The sequence below is a fragment of the Taurulus bubalis genome (genome assembly GCF_910589615.1).
Source record: "Taurulus bubalis genome assembly, chromosome: 12".
NCBI classification, from domain to species: Eukaryota; Metazoa; Chordata; class Actinopteri; order Perciformes; family Cottidae; genus Taurulus; species Taurulus bubalis.
Window position 1 is genome coordinate 9,994,735 of NC_136600.1, and position 20,562 is coordinate 10,015,296.

Consider the following 20,562-nt stretch of genomic DNA (forward strand, 5'->3'; position numbering starts at 1 on the left):
TGCAAACAAGAAACATAGTGTTGCCATGGAGTTTACTGTGAACTAAAGGTCTAATTTTGTTTTGTCCATATATCTTTAATTGAACTTTTTGGTAAATCGGCCCAATGAAAAGTCCCGCTGAATAAGGTGTTAGCAATTAATGTCAATATTGATGCAAAAACATGACAATTATATCATGATGATATAATGGCATACCTGCAGAAGACTCCCATCCCCTCCATCAGGTAACACTGCCCCCCGTTGAAGCAGTAGTTGGGCAGCATGTCGCAAGGCGAGCGGCAACTTTCGTTCACCATCTGGAACCCCACACGGCATCCGCCCAGCCCGTCCGACCCGTCCACCGGTGGGGCCGCCGGAGGAGCCGCCACGGGGATGTTTGGTGCTGGGGCTCCGCCACCGGGAGGCGCCGCCCCGGGGATGAAGGAGCCGGACCCCGGGGCCCGGGGCTTGGGTCGAGACCCAGCAGAGAGACGGAGGTCATCGTCGCTCTCTAGGGCGTCGGTCGTGGTGCTGTAGGTGTACTCGTCAGCGGTGGGGGACACGCCATCCTCGTAGGGGGTGAGGTAGTCGTAGCTGTCCGGCATCGCCCAGGAGGTCGGGTCACCTCCCTGCAGCTCGTGGGCCAGTGATGAAGGAGAGGGCGGGGCCAGGTCGAGGCCACGCCCACGAGAGGAGGGGTCGTAGAAGTCTACATGGAGGACGTCGGGGTTGGCGGGGTTGGTGGGCGCTGTGGGCTGAGCGGTGGTGGTAGTGAAGAGGCGGTCCATGTCAAAGACGGCTGTGTCCTTGGAGTGGATCCAAGGTGGGTCAGTGTGTGGCAGATGCTCCTCCTCTTCCTCCTCCTCCTCCTCCACCTCCTTGCTCTCCATGACGTCGGGTCCGCGTGGGTTGCTGGGCAGCAGGTGCTCAGTCTCAGCCGAGTCAGGGCTTAGCTGGGGCGGGGCTGCCACGCCCACTTCCTCCAACGCGGGAACCATCGTCTCGCCAAACATGCCGCTGCTCTGCTCGTCCTCCTCGCCGGCGCGGGGGATCCGGCCCGCCCTCGGTGGGGCCACCGTGGCAGGACTGGCTGAGCTGCTCATCCCGGTTACCGCGGCGATGACGTCGTTGGCCTTGGCAGGCCCCTCCTCCTCGCTAAGCAGGGAGGTAGCATTGGCCACCCGGTCCGGCTCAGTGGCATTGGTCCCGACAACATTTCCTACAAACACAAAGAAAATAAAGTTTCTTAATACAAATATAACAACAAAAAATTGTGTTTTAAAGATTTTGAAGGAAACAGATTATTGTAATTTACTTAAAATCTAAATCTATCCCACACCGTGAAATATAAATCTATCTCAGTGTGCAGTTGCATGAGAGCCACAATGACCCAAAACACAAATATTTTCCCCTCTCATAAACACAGCGGTGAGAGAACTTTAATGAGGTGAAAATGGTTTCACTTGGAAAAACAGACCACAGTTTGTATCGATCAGCTCGGGGAAAAACTTCTCGCTCTCAAATGGGCTCCAGTTAGTGGAGAGCAGGGCTCATTAGGGAGACAGTTAGAAAGCAGCTGGTTTGATTTAAAGCACCAACATGGTCAAAGACTCACGGAGAGATTGTGTCAATAAAATAGATGTAAAAAAATATCCTTTAAAATGTATAAAACATCTGTGAAATGAAACAAAAACAAAGAAAAACATGACTTTTGTGCATTTTACTGAACTAGTGACAACTATTGTATGTCCTTAATGGGGCAACATGGTTGATTCATATACATTTGTCTGACACTTTGGTCACTTTTGTCACATAATGTGGGTACTTTGGAGGTGAAAACAGGAGGTTTTATTTTGCAATAGTCAATTTGAGCCTAATTTCGGCAAAAAGTATTCCAAATTAGCAATTCCTTTTTACCCATTGATGTACAGACAAATCGGTGGATTATATTGTTACCTCATAAAACTGTTTTTTTTTTTTTAAAGGGATGATTCTCAGACAAATGTTTGATTTAGAGCGTCTTTTCTTAATGATTTCGAGGCAGATGTATTGATATTCTTGTGTAAGTCACACTGAATCTAAAAACATGTGTATGATAAATACAACTGCTCCACAGCTTTAGTTGCAGAACAAATGTCCATCTGTGCAGCCAGCAGTATAGAAAAAATAAAATGCTGATCCTGCACAAACCATGACATCATAAGATGCAGCAACCGTTCAGATGAAGAATTCAGCCATCGAGCGGTTGAAATTAAAATGGCTGGAGATCGAGTGGTGAAAACAGCAACCATCCTTTTCTGTGAGGCTCGCTGTCAGTGAAGACATTTCAATTAACCTCGGAGGTAAAAAAAATAACATTACGTTTATTCACTCATATCCAATACAAATTTATCCCCCAAAAAGTTGGTCTTAAAACCCCTTGTTGACGGTTGTCGCGAATTTGCATCAAACCTCTTCCGGTCTTAATGCAGCCAAGGTGACGTGTGTATCACACTATTGTGTATCACACTATTATTGATGCATAGTTTACACAGACCAAGGATCTTATTGGATGAATTTTGCCGCCATTTTGTGGGCGGAGCGTAAACTACATCTGGTTGACGAAACCGGAAGTCAAGTCCTCAGACCTCATGGATGTTCGTGACTGAATCCGGTGTCATCCTCAAAATATAGGTAAATTGTGCAAAGTTAAAAAATACCTACCAGTTAATGGGTTGCTTCTACTGCTAAATATATCTGAATAGATTAGATGTGACAAACATTGATGACGTAATGTGCAGATTTCGGTATGTCACGTTTTAACGACAACAGGCACAAATGGCACAAATACATACTATGTGTGTGTGTGCATAGTACACACATACATGAGTGTATGACTTGTACAGTACTTGTATGTACAACTGTACAGTATGTATGTACAACTATGTATGTACTGTATGTACATACATACGTACACTATATACAGTATGTATATACAACTGTGTACAGTATGCATGTACAACTGTACAACCACAAATATAATGCTGGGATATAAATGCAATGTCTGCCCTTTATTTTTTGGCAGAAATAAACTAAATGGACACAACCACTTTCCATGGGAAGCGAGCTGGTGGACTTCAAACCAGGGTTCCACTGAGTTTTGTTTTGTATTTACTGTATTCACATGTTAAAAATTTATTAAAAAGTACAATGTTAAAAATTCAATGGTTCAAACTGCTTTTGATAAATAATCTACATACCTGAGATTGGAAAATGTGTTAATTTACTATTATGCCCAATTATACCCAATGTGCCTAATGTCGCTAATTTGCATCATACCTACATTTTCATCTATTCTATGTGCTATATTAAAATGTACAATCTCCACTTAATTTAGCATCTGCATGAAAGCAAAAAACACAAATAATATTTTTTTTATATAATTCCAAATAAATTCAGGCAATAAATCTAATTTTAAAATTAAATGTTGTCCTCTCAATTGGAATATTTGCAAATATTGTCTGAGAATAACTGCAAAATTCACAGAGCTGTTGGATACAACATATGTTGTATCTGATCTATAAACACAAACATTTACACATACAATCACCAACTGGTTCAGTTCCCTCTTTCCAAAGACATTTTCCAACCTCTTGCTTCAAAACACCATTGGTCCACTGCCACGCCATGACATCACAAGTCTCTCTGCATTATGTGACGGACAAAGGTGGGCTCAAGGAGTCTGGCACTGAACCCGACCGGGGCAAACAAATTAAAACGAGACATGATTGGGCGTATACTCATCCTCCGGTCGATTACTTCATCCGGGGACGGCTCGTTGAGTCATGCAAAGAGCCGCTCTACAGCCGCTCCTCCTCTGGATTAAAGGAATAATACACTAATGTACGCCGAGGAGCTGGGATTACGGATTATGGGGTCGGAGCGGGAGGGAGGGATTTGGGAGACTTTGGGGATGCCCTGTCGGGAGAAGGGGGAAGTTGATAATCTTAAAAGAGACGCGGACAAGACGGCGTCTCGACGATCGTAAGAGAACTTTAAATATGTGAAGATTTTTCTGAGCCTGGTTAACGTTGGAACGCTTTGTTAGCATTGTGAAACACGGCCATGGTTAACACTTTGACAAGAGGTTAACAACGTTCCAAAACCTCTTGGTTAGAGTCAGAAAGAGCATGGCCTAGTTTGAAATAAGAACAACTGTTACGTAATTTAAGCTACCGCCGTAACGGCATGTTCAAGTGCGCCTTGTGCGTCGGTATAAAGACGCCGAGGGGCTCTGCCTGAGCGTCGCGTTTTGACGCCCTGGGAGTGAGACCAGGCTGTGCATCGCCAACCTGAAAGTGGCTCCACATCAGGCCTCTTTTTACACTAATACTGCATTTCCCAGGATGCATTTAGTAAAAAAAGAAGCTTATATTTGGAGAGAAATCTCATCAACTTGTCTTTAATAACAAAATGATTAAAAATACATATTAAATGTTGAGTCAGTGGCCTCATCGACGTCATCTACGCTCTTTTTATAAATAGCATTTCAGACATACACTCACATGTTTTCGTGGTTGGGGGTTCGTTCCCCACCCTGATCACCCACGGTGGATAATTGCGTGTCGTTGTGGTCGTATCAGTAAGGAGCTTTGGTCAACAGCCTCCACCAAATGGCATATGTGAGGATCTTTGCTGACCGAAGATAAGCTCTGATCCCGACCCTCTGGGATTTTAATCTGTCCATCTCTAAATGTCAGTGAGGCTCCATGTACACAGCCGGTAGTTCATCATGTATTATATGACCTCCACCAAAGTGTTGTGACTTTCATGACGTGATGTCTGAGTTTGAAGCAAACAAGGTACACGCCCTTGGATAGTTACGAGCCAACAAGCTCATAACTTCATCACTTATTAAACCGCAGCCGGGCAAGCAGGAAACCAGCACTGAGCGACTTTTTTACACAATCTCTTCTACCTCTACAGTGAAGATGGTCCACAGATCACATACCTTTAATCCTTTAAGTCAAATCATCTCTACTTGTAAAGACCAATGTATCCACTGTCTTTGTTGCGCTTTACAGAACTCTCAACCCAGACCCATAAAAAAGAAAAGCCTTGAAAAACACGAAATGACGTCCCCGTACCACAAAACAGCAATGTTCAGTTACGTTCCAAGGCACGCATTTCCTGCTGCATAATGTTTGTATTTGACATTTCACAAATGTGTTAAATCAAAGCCTGCATACATCTGTATAGAGAGGAGGTCGGGGTGGATGGACGGGTCAAACATTCATCCAGGAGACAGGTATTCATGTTCAGTGCGAAACCAAAACTTTCGCATTTAGATCGTATTCGAGATTGTGGTTTCGAAACGGCAAAAAAGAGATCTATGAGTGGTTAAGACACTACAACGCTGATCTACACGCATATAGAGAAAGTATTTTTGTTTCAGAATTGTAGAGATTCAATGTATCTGTTTGTGAGACAATATTTTCTTAAGATTTTCTTAAGTTGAAGAAGAGGATGATTTCCAGAAATCCTTCTGCGCAACTTCATACATCTGCTGAGCTTATACATCATTTCACACATAGAGACGTTAATTAAGTAGAATGAGGCAGTCAGCTGGTCCACAAGGAATTGTTTGAGTTGTTCAAAGTTTTCTTAATATTAAGAGTAATACAGAGAGGGGAGATTGGTCTCTTTGCATCTGGATATATGTATTAGACAGAAATAAGAGGGGAGTAAAAGACGAGGAATACTGGGGTTGATGAAAATTGGTGGAAAAGAACGAACCCTGCATCTTTGATCCTCACATGATTACCTGATGTTCACCACAACAAAGCGATCCCAGAAACTCCAGATTGAGCATCAGCAGAAGCAGCTGCGGCCTGTGCAAAACTCAAACTACTGAAATAAACAGATAAAGACCTCGTCTGCACAGGAGATCTTGGCTCAGCTTCTATTTTTCCATTTTAAAGAAATTAGTTGTGCGTTGGAGTGCAATAACTCATTGTATGTAATAAAATACTTCTGCTGCTGCGGTCTCAGCATCTGATGTCAAAGTGCCCTTGAGCAAGTCGTGTTTTTTTCTACCAGTGGCTGCTCCTCCTGCCAGTGAAGTCGCTCACATACTTTGTGACAATGTGCGAATATAAAGCAGGACAGTGCTGATGAAGAGAATTCCTGCAATGAAAAACCACTCCTGAATTAACACTGTGATCAATGGATAGTCCTTATGAATGCATGCATGTTATTGTTTCATAAAAAATAAACATCATCATTATCCACGAGGCGCTTGACAGGTGCAAGGCCTCAGTTTGGTTTTCCGGGCGCAGCAGTAGCGAGCTGCGTCTTTGAAGCCGGGGTCGTTCTGGGGCTAATCCTTCCAGCAGTTCCACAATCCACTGCTGTTTATCACATCAGCTGAGCGACCCGGGATATTATGCCAAAACCACACACACACACATGAATAACAGGCTTTACTATAACCACACATAAGTATTCTACACACCGAGTGTGTGATGCTCACCAGGAAATGAGGATTTCAGACCTCTCTCTTCAGCAAAACATTCACACTCGCCTTCGCTGGCTTTGTCTCTCGCTTGTGTTTTCCCATCAACACACACCTGACAGCAACACACTCATTAGGTGACAGTTTGCCCGTATGAAACCTGTGTTTTCCGTGGATCCCCCGGGGAAACCGGTCAGCCTTCAACACAACTACCTTTTCCTCGTCTTCCTCCTGCTGCAACAAGCCTGATGAACACAAACTGCACGGACTGGAAAACAGACAGTAATGGCTGCCGCACAACCAGAGGGAATGACAAGTGGCGATGAGGACGGATGCGACAGGGAGACGAGCCTCATCGTGACGGAGAAGAAGAAGCCGAGAGGGAAAAACTGATGGGAGGATGTGACAAAGTGAATGATGGAGGAGAGAGACGGCGATGTGTCCGAAATGAAATCATTCACTGACAGAGAAAACTGCATCGCTGTCGTGCAAATTAAAGCGATCCAGATCCACGCCGGGTTGCTTGACAAATCCATGAACAATGTTGGCGTGCAATTTTGTGAGGAATTCACAATTCACATTCGCGAAACGAGTGAATTTAAGCTCACTCTGGGAAGCAGTGATGCAGCGTTTGTTACGTCCAAGACTTTTATTGTGAAAGGTAACAGCTGAAGGAGTAAAGGGGTTTGCGCTGCCATTGTGAATGTGAAAGGTATTAATTGTATTTTCCTCCGTTAATAAATACAAAGAACTTTGTGTCCGTTTTAGTTGTGAAGATCTGCTCTGCTCACATTAAATTGATCATTTTCGTGCCATGTGGTTTCGTCTCAGTCCCCTTCCCTCCATCTGCCATTTCTTACTTCAGCGCAATGGATGATGGTATATGTTGTTAGTGCCAATTGTTTATTTTTTGTGTTTTTACGATGAAAGTCCAGCAACACGTGACAATTTCTGCTCGTTACATGCATGCTTGTCTTTTCAAAATAAACTTTCGGCCTCAAAGAACATGGGATATCTAAAAATTACAAAACACACACACACACACACACACACACACACACACACACACACACACACACACACACACACACACAGGAGTCTGCTGGAGGAGACCACAGTGGTGTCAGTCTGCCAGCGTCCTCACTGTCCGTCTCTGGACGGAGCTCCAATTGAGCCGAGCCGTTGTCTCCCTTTTCACGGCCTCGTTATTTCAATTGGATAAACGAAGATGGACAGCTGGTCTAGGAGCAGCGTGGCGGCTCGAGAAAGAAGATTCTGCATCACAATGGTACGCGACACACAGATCTGATGCACTGAAGTTATTGCACAGAATTAGTGTTTTGATTGGCTTCATGAAAATTATTAAAAGAAAAGTCCCGATGCCTCAAAGACAGTCGACTCGAGCCGAGCTGAACCGTGCAGTGGAAACGCGGCATGAGCTCAACTTTGTGGTTGCTTCTTTTTTTAAACAAAACAACAATCTGGGACTCGATAAAATAGTAAAACAGATTGTTTTTAAGGGCATGTAAAGTGCAGGCCAAGCAAAACCCACAAAGACCAGAGTCTTCCCCCGGTTAGAGCCACAGAACTGGCAGACGAGACGTCAGCTGGCGGGTCGGGGTCCGGTCGAGCCCGTATGACACAAAACTGATGGAATAAAAGGGTCCTTGTTTGTTTTCCTCCCACTTCACATGAGATAATTAAAATGTATTGCATAAGAAGATTCCTCAAACTGCATGTCTGTTTATATTCGTGAGAGAGAGAGTGTGTGTGTGTGAGCGTGTGTGTGTGTGTGTGTGTGTGTGTGTGTGTGTTGTCTCTTTGCCAGTATCACCCACTGGTAATTGGGGTGGCCTCCGGCTTCTCTGGTGAAAGGTGTGGATGGTCATAATGAGAAGAGTTTGGCTTGTCTTCTTGGCTGTGCGCGCGCGTGTGTGCGTGTGTGTGTGTCCGACTGATTGTTTGGGTGTTGATGGCGCCTCAAGGCCAAAGTGCTGTTAGCCTGCGCTTGCGGGCCGCCGACCCTCAAGCCCTTTGTTTAACCCAGATCATTTTGGGGAGGGGAGGGTGGGCACTAACACCACCCACAGACACGGGGTACTCTGATTGGCTCTGACAGACCGTAAAGAGGAACCTGATTGGTCATGACAGTTAGGGCCCGCCAGCCAGTTTGCTGACCCAGAGGGAGGGAGAAGAGGAAAAGTTTGGCACCGGATGGCAAATAAACAAAAGCTCACAGGCTTCCGTAGAAACAGTATGGTGGTTCTGTGTCCTCAAATACTCTCTGTCCACTATTCAAAAAGCAGTTGTGTGATGTTCTCAAAACTGATCTGAGTGAGACTTACGGCTTCACATCAGGTTTAGAAGGCGAAACATTTCACAAGCAGCCAGTAATTAAAGAGCAAAGTGCAACATTTTTACTCATTTAGCCAAGAATAAATAGGCAGTGGTGCCAGTCATCAATATAAAATCAGTTATAATTTAAGGGCTGGGCTGCCAAGTGTGAGTGAAAAGAGTCAGAGACGAAAGAGTCACAAAGCAAAGTGGTCAAATTGCATAGTTGTTGCTCAAGTCTGTATTTCAGTCAATATTCACCCAAATTATTTGCTAATTATACATTCAAGTAACCGTGAAAGAAGTATTGGATCTGGACCAATCAAATGAAGTAAACTAGAGAGATTAGTGTTGGTTTCTCTGCTTATTACACACACACACACACACACACACACACACACACACACACACACACACACACACACACACACTTCAATGTGACAGTTTTCTTGTTATTCTTGCAGTGCTTGGACATTAAACACTCAGAAGGTAGGATTTAATTAGTGAATGTTTGTCAATATGGCCCAACTGAGCGGAGATGAAGCGAGAGCCTCTTCGAATCATTCTCATTGATTTTAGCTTCAAATACCGGAACCTCAGGAGAGCCCCCCCCCCCCCCCCCCCCCCACACACACACACACACACGCACACGCTTCTCTCTTTTCTCATTCTCATAATCACTCACTCGTGAATAAAACATTATTCTTTATATCTTCGCTCAGTGCTGCTCATTAACATCGATTTAAAGAGGACATGCAAAGATCTGCAATCGACTCTAATTGACAATCATTTTACACCGGCCGCTATAACTCTCTCCTTTTATTCTTTTATTCTTTTTTTTACATCTCCCCATCTTGCCATCGTCCTCCTCTTCATCTCCCTTTTCTTATCTCGTAAATTTTCGATAATGTCCCTCTCTCGCTGCTCGTCACATCATTTCTTCCTCATCTTCTCTTCTCCGAGCATTTCTACCTCTGTTTTCTCCCCTCGTCTCTCTAGCTCTCTTTTTCTTTTTTTCTTCTTCCATCACATAAATCCTTTCAATTCTGACTCCACAGGTGGTGGGACGTGGAGGAAGGATGTGTTGCCATGGAAACGCTCTCGGCCTCGCTAGAGCCGCAACACTCGACAAGATCTGCATCCGCACACATTAAACACACACAAAAGAAAACCACACACACACAACTAATAATAATGTGTTTGACTTTTATGAGGTTGAAAAATGTGATACGTGCAATTATTGTGCACGGACACGTGTGCATGCACGTGTTATTAATATTACATACAATACATTACGTGTTGAGCGCATGCATACTGCATGTGTGCATCCATGCTGCTGCATTTACACAGAGTGGTTTTATTCTTCCCTTGTGACCTGATTTTGAACGGTCAGTTCAAAGTGTGTTTTACACACACACACACACACATACACACACACACACACACACTTCCCATCTCCCCTCTTACACTTTTTTTAAGCAGTTAAGGCTTACATAAGGAACACATTTAGCTTTTCTGTTCATCATGTTTTTATTATATACGAAAAAATGGGATGAAAAAAAAAATCTGTAATACAATTAATTCATATATAATAATAATGTATTGAAGGCAAACCTTTCAGAGGGACTCTGGTGCATTATCAGCAACTCATTTGCCTTTTTGTGCAATTACAAATAATTTATCATTCAATTAATTTTTCTATTATATTCTTGATACAGATTTTACCGAATTGTTTTCTGATCTGATGCTCATATCACAAGAACATCATTTATCTGTGCTTTTCAAAATTGTTGTAAATCATTGTGACAAAAATAAAGACGTTGACCGATATAAAAATTGCTATAGTCCTTTAAAAATAACTTTAACGAACTTGATCATTCGACAGGTTGTTGCGTGACATCAGGGTGAAACACCGGCCGTCACAGAGACATAATGCACTCGTTTGATTTCAGAACTCATCTTTCTCACTAGACCTTCACCCTTTGTGCACGAGCATGAACTCAATGACTCGCTTCACCAAGGACACGCTGACGTTCTAAAGCAGACGTACCGTGGCGCACATACACACACGCATGCAGAGAGAGAGAGAGACAGGTGTAAGCCTACGCACAAACAAAAAGATATGCTCTTATTCCATCTTCCATCTTCTTTTTTTCACCCTGTGTCTCCCTCTCTCTCTCTCTCTCACACACACACACACACACACACACACACACAAACACACACACCTACGTGAACACACACGCAAACATGTAAATTACTGTTCAAGGGTACCCGGAGTTTGAGAACAACGCCAACTCAGCAGTGCTAAAAAAAAAAGAACACACTACTGTACGCTAATTGTTTCGTCTTTCAAGGACAGGAGCAGCCCGCCTCTGTCCGGCTGCTCATGAAACTTTGGCAGGTTGTTAGATGACCTCCACTTGCGGCAAAAAACTACTTCTGGACGACCGACGGCGACAATGACGTCCCAAACAACAGTCACACCTGTGAGTCAGAGAGGCAGCGGGAGAAACACCTGGACGCTGTCAAGGGCGACGAGAAACACGAAGGGATACTTGCTTCTAGGAGACCAGTCTGCTTAAAGGTACAGCGTGTAGCATTTAGGGAACTTATTGGCAGAATAATAATCATTAAAGAAACGTTTTCTTTATCTTAAAAAGACTGACTGACTTCTTTTAGCAACCAGAAGAGTCGCCCCCTCATGGCCATTAGAAAGAATGCAAGACGTATCTGCCTGGTTGAGATGATTCTGCAAAACCATGCATTATGTTGGATAATAATATTTTTTAACAATCAGTGTTTTTAAAACAATTTTCTTCCCAGAATAACTCAGCATGAAGGATACGGTATGTAATAAACTAATGTTATTGTATGTTAACGCTCTGTAACTAAAACATTGGTTAGGACCTTCGTTATGACATTTTATGACGAGAGGTGACAGATTTTGTGAAAAATTTGGAGCGCTTGTTGAGAATAAATAGTCATTTGAAGCCCATGTTTTAGACCACTGAGAGAGCAGATCTGCAACACGTGAAGAGTTTTTGAATCATCAAATACAATCAATGAATCAAGGCTTCATTATTATTGAACACACTAAAGCTCACTTTACATTCAGTGTGCTAGTCAGCCACACGCGATTGGACCATAGGCGGACACTTAGATCTCCCATTGAAACGCAGGATAATACAAAAAAAAAATCAGGGTTAACAGCTGTTTAAAAGAAGAAATTGACTAACTGCTAGAGACACATACAGGTTTAAATGAAGAGGATGAGTTATTGACCAAAGAGACAGAAAATCACATTTGATTGTAGGTTTTAATGTCGCCGTCGTGTCAGAGGATCCTCAACTGGAGGCCACGCTAACTGGCTGAGATAATGACGGACGCTGAGAGAAACTTCTAAGTTCTAAAAGCTCTGCAAATGCACCTTGCCCGTTTCACGTGTCACAAATTATGAAAAGGAAACTGCCCATCGGTATGTCGTGCACGAGGTGTCAGCACACACAAACACACGGGAACACAGAGCAGAAGCCAGCAGCCGGTCGGGTCAAGTCCCGGGCTCACATACGTATGCTAATGTTGGCCTGCAGGCAGATCCAGGTGGGAGGATACCACTAAGAGGTTAGGATCACGTAGTTTCCTAACAAACTGATTTATCTGGGATGAGCCAATGGCCTCCACAGGTCTCAGTTTAGTATGAAAAGTGTTGTCTTCTGTCACAGGGAGAAAAGTAATTCAATTTTGGTGGTTTAATCCAAATAGTATTTACAAAATCACGTACACCCAGACTATAAATGCTCGGAAAAGACGGGAAAAAACTGAATCCACACACTAGATAATGTTAATGTTACCATTAACATATAATATATTAAAATATTCAAAGGATTACCAACCAGTGAAGGTCTTCTGCAGGTTTAATCCAAAATACCTTTTACCGCTGAGATTAAGGCTGCTTGCAAAAGCAGATTTTCATTATTGATTACTTAAAAAAAATAGTTTTTAATGTAACAACTGCAAAAAAATAATATGTTTTTGTCCTCAATTTAAAGTGATTATTGACTTAAATAAACAGAACATTGTACATAATTATCATTACAGTTTTAAATTGTCTTATCGCTGGTTTTTAATGAACCCAGAACTCCCTGGAAAGCAGCACTGATGCTGAGTGGATTATCCTGGGGAGACTAAAATAAAGTAAATAGGCAATACTTTGTTATAGATCGTGGTTACTGTTCATACAAAATTTTAAAAAAGCAAACATTAACTGCAGCTCTGTGGCAGACAAATAACTTGAACATCCTGCTGGAAAGACCCCACCAAAGTTTTCGCTCGTCTCCCTCTTGATTGACAGATGGTTCATCCAATCATATGCCACGGGTCTATTTTCCCCAAACAGTTGCTAATGGCGGCTTCTCAGATGGTTCGATGCAACAAAACCTCCTCCTGCACTGAACGTTCATTGTGACGTCCAGAATGAATGTTTAAAAAAATAAAAAAGAACGTGTAATCACTGAAACTACTGACTCGAGACTGACAAGACTCTGCAGTTTCCTTTAACACGATTGCATATTACTGCTAATTACTCCCCCAACTGGACCTATAAGGCTTCAGCAGTTTGTGTTTGAGTGTTCAGCTTCTGGCGTCTGATGACTCTCAGCCATCAGGATGATCTGGATGATCTGCACTCGGCCTCTTGGAAGCATCCAACACACACGGACTGTGATGCTGCGCTTTCTTTGTTTTTCAAGAATGATTTTAGGAAGATCACGACGACGCACCACATCTTCCTTTATTGCATATAAAACAAGAGTTTTGGTTCGTGCACGGCCAACCGTAAAGCGAGCTCATCTGCTGAAAATCAAACGCGGACATACTCATTATGCAGAAAAAATGAATACGCCGGTGCAAACAATGATATCATCTACAAATTAAAGCTGGTAATGATGGACTACCCCCATTGCCCGTGGGTGTGGACACACAAACACACACTTACACAAACACATGCATGGTCAGTAGGCGTAGAGCCACCAGACTTGGCGAGACATTTCAGCGTGTGCCAAAAAAAAAAAAACATTTTCATCACTAATGAAACTCAAAGCGTGAAACACATTATGGCGGAGATGTGAACACACTGTTCTGCCAGCAGAGCCGGTGTCAGTGGATGGTGTGCGGTTTCCATGGCGACAGAGAAGATGCAGAGGAGAGACTGCAAAGCCATTGTTCACCAATAACCAGAGCTGGAGACGGCATTAATCTGCATGGTTTATTTGCTTTTTTCATTCCACCCACTGCTGTATTAAAAAAAAAAAAAAAAGAGGCTGGATTGGGTTAGTGGAGTCATGGAGGGGGGCTTTGGCTCGAAGATTAACCCACTGCAGATCAAAGATAATGTGACAGCAAAGCAGATATGTGTCAGCAGGCCAGAGGAGGAGGAGGAAGATGAAGGGAGAGGAGAAGGGCATGAAAGAGTTTCATTGCAGAAACCATCAGTCCGTCAATCACCTATCTACCAGCTTAACTGTGCGTAGGGGGGAGGGAGTGGAGGGAGAGGACGGGAGGACGGGAGGGGCGGCGGCATAATCATCTGTATTAACCACACGGACGGAGGAGGATTGCAAATGGCTACCGGAGGAAAAAAACGACGGGGAAATGACTGACGGCATTTCGGTCGGCTGTTGTCAGTTCAGGGCGGTTGGCCTCGGTCGTCTGAGCGTCGTTCACAGATGTGGGGCAAGCTGCCGCCGCCACACTTCAGCGGTGAAGCGAGAGGATGTGTGTGTGTGTGTGTGTGTATGTGTGTGTATGTGTGTGTGTGTGAGGGAGGGGGGTGGAGGCGGGCGATTAGCCCAAGGTTGTTTTAAGGCGTCTGCACCAGATCTGCCAATCTCTTTTTCGTTAAATATCCAGAGTTTGTTGACACAAATATTCCTTAAGCGGGGTTACGAAGCGCTTATTAGAGCTCAATGGTGAGCAGATATGTAGATTTATTGAGGTATGATATGTAATTATTTTAATAGCCCGTATCGATCCCACACATAATGCAAAAATCCCCCCAAAAATTAAACAGTTTATCCTCACGAGCTGCACGGCCACCACTTTGGTCCAGACTGAAATATCTCAAATATTAAACGGATTCACATGGAAGTTTGTGCCGACCTTCATGTGGATGAATCCCATTGATTTTGGTGATCCCCTGACTTTTTCTTTAGCGCCACCGTGAGGTTTATATTAGCACCTGTAATTAAGGCATATTGATGCTTTTACACTTTACAAGTGTATCAGCAACACCGGCTTTTCCTTTCTGGACAGGGAGCCAAGTCAATCACACGGAAGTCCCTTTCACACATTAGCAGTCTGTCCCTGAAATGTTCAGGTAAATTTCTTGCATGGGGTCGAGTGTGTGATTGGGAGCGATATTCAGGACCGCCAACCTCGTCGTCCGCCAATAAGAGACGTCTTCGGCATACGCAGACATCAGGCCTCTTGTGTTTTATGGCGGTTGGCGTTGCTTGTGTGTAAGAAGAAAATGTTCCTGAATGTTTTGCATTCGGGGAGAGTGAAAACCACCAGAGACACACCTGCAGGCTATTTAGAGCCACCGTTTAACCAAATCTGCATGTTTTCTGACTGGAGGAGGGCGGAGGAGAACATGTGAATGCTACGCAGCCAGCCGGCAGGTTCAAACCACAGACCGTATATAAAAAAAAAGGACGTAGTCATCGTGACGTCACCCGTTGGTTTGTGGACTGATGTTTTGAAGCTTTGATTTCGCCATTTTGGATTACAGAGTTACGTAGAGACACCGGATACGTCTCTGGTAGAGCCTGTCAATCACAAGGTAGCTCCGCCCTAAATCATACCCTGCTTTATGGTCTGTTTGACTCTAAATGACCATAATTGACTAAATGAACATCCTGCTGTATTGAAGACGACTTGAAACTAGAGATTGAGACATAAACTCATGTCTACTGAGAGAATAAATCAAGAGAGGGAGTAGTCATTTTCTCATAGACTTCAATACAACCAAAGGAGTCGCCCCTGCTACAATTCTTTATGCTATGCTAAGCTAACCGCCAACTGGCTGTAGCTTCTTATTTAGCCTAATGACATGAGAGTGATAATGATCCTCTCATTTAAAGGCCTTGGGCGTTTTTTTTACAACCATAGTTTTTGTCATGAACAATGTTGAACAGAACACGAATAATGCACAATTTCCGGGACAAAGTTGATTTTTCTGAGCTTTCGAACCGTGAATGAAGGCATCAACCAATTATGGTGGGCGGAATGGATTGGAGACTTTATTACAAGGCAGCGAAGACTAGATCCCTTTCAGGCCTTTCGTTTTACAGAGGCATCTAGTAGATTATTTGGATCAAGCAAATTCATATAGATGTTCATATATTTATCATGTGCATGATGCTGCCTGGACATACTTTTAAAAACTGGTTAGATGCGTAGATATGTTACATGAGCTTAACACTGGAGAACAAATGCACTTGTCCACTTGAAAAAATCCCTCATATACTTTGAAATTTGAAGGGAAAACAGAAGCAAAGGCTGAAGACTGAAAGGACACAAATTGGTCAGTGTTCTAAATCATTACATATTTGGCTCATAGCTGACAGGGAACATCTCTCTTGGATGTTCCACTAATGGGAGTTCTTTCCCCTTTCTAAAGCATCCAGACGGACGTTTGCGCTCCAAATAAAACACACACACACAATAAAAACATCATTTTTCGAGGGGGGACTTCACCTTGAAATCACACTCAGTGAATCGCAGCCAGTGCGATGAAAGGAATCGGCCAGATTATATTGGATTATAACGCCAGACTGATTTCATCTCGTGCACGCTCCTGCATTATTAATCCGACAGTAATGTGGCCCGCCGTGCGCAATGAATTTTAGACAAAGAGACAGAGAGAGACTCCGTGTCTTTTTTTCAATGTTTACTCTGGTGGGGTGTTTTTTTTCTTCTTCTTCGTCTTCGTCTTCTTCTTCTCTGTCCTCCCCTCTCTGTGTATCAGAATGTCCGTCCAGATCCCTTCATGAATTATTCATAAACTCCCCCGGCCCTAATCCTCGCCTTTGTGTGGCTGTAGTGCCAGAGCGCCTCCAGGGATGCTGGTTTACTGCATTGGGCTGGACGCTGTCACTGTCACACATCTCTGTGATTTCTCCTACAGTGGCTTTAAATACATAGTGTTGATGTAGTGATCTGATTTCTGCTCAGATGTCATCTAATCTCTTCTTCCTTTAGTGAGTATAGTGAGTTAAATGTTGTTTTTTTCAAACGCCCCCAAGCTATACAATTACTTACAATGTCTGCAATGCTCAGCATTGAGTTTATTGTATGTTCATATCTTAAGATATCTTCATAATATTAGTCCCCATTTCAATCTGTCTTCTTGTAATATTTAAACTGATGTGCTGATATTTAGTCTTGCAGTGTGTCTCTGGTGTCCAGTGGGTTTATATTGACCTAATTGTTACCTAATCTTGTGTCTCTATAATTTCCATAAGGGTTTAGATTATCTTTGTGTCTTTATTGTGACCTAATTTTTTTTGCCTCTCTAAAATATTCCTGCAGGGACATTGCGTGCAATAATGTGTTAATCATGACCTGTGTCCGTATGCATTGCTATAAGATTCTTATACAATTTGAATAATCTTGATTATGATATTTAGCAGATTTTTGCTTGACTATCCATACAAAAAAAATAATCTTTGAGGGCAGATTCTCCAAAATCCTTTTTTTGAGTGTGCACTGACTGGGAAATGTCAAGATCAATATAATGTGTAGAATAATGTCATACAATAACTAACCGACACTCAATCAAAACCAGTTGAGTACGGGTGCCTCCTAGCCTACAATCCGAGCCTCACTGACCTCCTTTCTGGCTGCCCTGTGGGAGTGTGTTGAGGTACCCGGAATCCACAGAGAGGACGTGCTGCTGCAGCAATTATAATTTTATTTTTTAAAGAAATCAAGGAAATAAAAGTGGACGCTCTTTTGTTTTGTTTTGCATGCTTAAAGTGCACCGTTAAGGGTTGTTTCTTACCGTGGACCGGCAGCGGGATCAAGTGCAGCGCCAGGACGCACGACAGCAGCATTAGTCTCCAGCATCCCGTGCAAAAGCTCGCCTCCTTCCCCTGCATCCTCGCCGTGCAACGATAACGAATAATATAATGATCAGACGGGTGGACCAAAAAATGGGGGGAGGGAGGGAATTCCTTTTCTAATAGTGATATTAAGAGTTCAAAAAAATGGTGGCAAAAAAGTAATCCGGGTCTATTAAATACGCGTGCAGTCTAGACTCCAGCCTCGCCGCGCTTCTCCTCCATAGCCGCTTGGTCTCAGCTGTCTCCTCGGATCCGTTGCTATTTCACGCGCTCGGCTCAGTTAAGCACACTGAGGTTTGGTTACGGCTCCATTGCCACAGAACGGCGGTCGGAGGCGGCAAGGCGAGGGTGGGGTGGCGGCGGTGGAGGCGGGGTGGTGCGTTTTAGGGTGGGTGAGGGCGGGGGGCGTAGACGCACGCCGTGGCTTGGCTCGGCTCGGCTCAGCTTGGTTGGGCTCGGTAGGACTCGGTGCTTTGGGCACTTTGGAGGGAAACAAACGCACGGCGGAGTGCAGCGCGCTCGGCAGCCTTCTCATCATCTGGGGAGGGGAAAAGAGGGCTGTTGATGCCCTTCCCCCCGCTACCCCCTCCTCTTTATCCCGCCTCCCCCTTTTCGACGCTTTCCCCCTCCTCCTCGCTCCATCCTTTCCTAAAACTTTTTATTCTGTTTTAGTCTTTCAAAGCGTCCACATCTTTTCTCTTCCTAAAACTTCTTATCCTCTTCTTATCCTCGCTCCTTTCGCAGACGTCTCTTCTCCTCATTTTCTTCAACTTCCAGAACTTTTTGCACTTTTCACTTCCTTGTGTTTTTCTCCTCTCAGAATCCCATATTGCTCCATCCTTCTCCACTGTTTTCTTTACCTTTTTGTTGTCCTGCAAAGTGTCCTCCATACCCCTCTTTTCAAGAGACATGTATCTTCTTCCTCTTAACTTTTATTTGTCTTTTTTTTCTTCAGCAAAATGTGTTATCTTTTCTCCTGCACCGAGGCTTTTCCTCTCAAATCTTTATATTTGTTTTCTAGCTTCCTTCCTTCCTTTCCTTTCCCCAAAACAATTCATCCCCTTCCCAAGACCCTTACCTCCCCATCCTTTATCCACTCGTTCTTTTTCCTAAAACTATGTTTCTACTTTGGCACCACCTTCCTCTTTTCCAGAGGTTTTTCTCATTCTCTTTTTTGCTTCTCTTCTTCTTCAACATCATCCGAGACGTTTAAAGCCTCTCCTATTTGGTCCTCCAGAAAATGTTTCATCTTGCTGCACCTTTCCCACGATGTTCCCCACCTCCTTCTCTATATATCCTACTTTTCCTTAGTTTTTTGTCCTTCGACCTCTTTCTCTTCCTCTGACTTTTGTCCTCCTTTCTTTGTTCCACAGACATTTGTCTTACTCTTTATTGTCTTCATCTTGTTCATTAATCTTATAAGACTTTTTAAACCTTATTTTTCTCTCTCTTACACCTTTGCAAAGATTTCTTCTTTCCTTTTCCTCCTTCTCCCTTTCCACATTTTCCTTTCCCTAAAACTCTTCCTCTTCCTCCCTGGAAACCCATCACTCCTCCTCTTCTGTCCTCCATCTTCTCAAACTTTTGAGATATTTTCCTCATCTTTTCCACTTCCTCTTTTCCTTTCCCATACCGTCTCCACCTCCTTCTACTCTTCCTCCCACTTTCTCCTAAAGCTTTCAGTTATTTGCTATTCATCCGAGTGTTGGATCTCAATAGGAGTGCGCACTCTGCTCTGGACACTTTTTTTCCTCCTCAAATCAGTATATTTCGAAGGAGATTAACCTCCCTTCATCGCCCTGTGTGTGTGTGTGTGTGTGTGTGTGTGTGTGTGTGTGTGTGTGTGTGTGTGTGTGTGTGTGTGTGAGTGAGAGAGAAAGGATGAAGCAGTTTTAGATTATGTATAAAATAAAAAAGTGTTGTTTGACGCCGTCAAAACAACCAGCTTTGTTTAATGGTGTGACACAGAGAAGCAAACAAAAGGGGGGAGGAGGAAAGGAGATGTGGGGGTGTCTGGGTGAAAGAGGGGTAAATGGGGGGGGGGGATGCACACGGTGATGAATGCCCAAGGGCCCCGGGGGTAATGGTGGTGGTGGGGGTCGTGGGCATTCTTCCACACACAAAAAAGCATAAAGAGAGCGAGGCTGGGCAACAGGAGATGTTTTGTGTGTGTGTGTGTGTGTGTGTGTGTGTGTGTGTGTGTGTGTGTGTGTGTGTGTGTGTGTGTGTGTGCGCGTGTAGTTGGTTGTTGATGTGTACGTGTGCATGTGAAAGAAATCGCAATGCCAACAAAGTGAAAATGTTTAGTGGAATAGAAAGAATGCGTTTGGTGAAATGTGAAAAGTAGGTCAAGTGGACATTTTGGTGGCTTCCATTTAAAATCCTATAAAATAAGGTCCCTTTCCTGGCAGAGACGTTTCCAGAATATGAACGATGTTTGTTCTCCCAAAAAAAATGACATGTTGAATAAGTACTAAGCACCTGTTATTCCTCTGTCTTTCTCTCTCAATTAATATGTCTCTTTCTGCCTCAAATCCGCACAACCATCAGTGTATTCATTATGAGCACAATTAGATTACATTCCCACTGCCGGCCTTCCTGCTCATTCTGGACGACTGTTGTTTTTTTTGT

The 20,562-nt window shown here is 43.6% G+C and overlaps 1 protein-coding gene across 2 annotated transcripts in view; it reads right to left on the reverse strand.

Moving 5' to 3' along the window:
- Positions 1-17,967, reverse strand: part of cspg5a (chondroitin sulfate proteoglycan 5a) — a gene marked incomplete at its 5' end in the record, with an annotated part of 47,856 nt that extends 29,889 nt beyond the window's left edge. The window contains 2 exons of one of the 2 annotated variants that reach the window (XM_079227069.1): positions 196-1,198; positions 17,871-17,967. In XM_079227069.1, coding sequence (XP_079083195.1) covers positions 196-1,198; positions 17,871-17,967 — 1,100 coding nt within the window. The remainder of the gene's footprint in view (positions 1-195; positions 1,199-17,870) is intronic. The other variant, XM_079227070.1, reaches the window with a different exon arrangement.
- Positions 17,968-20,562: the final 2,595 nt, after the last annotated feature.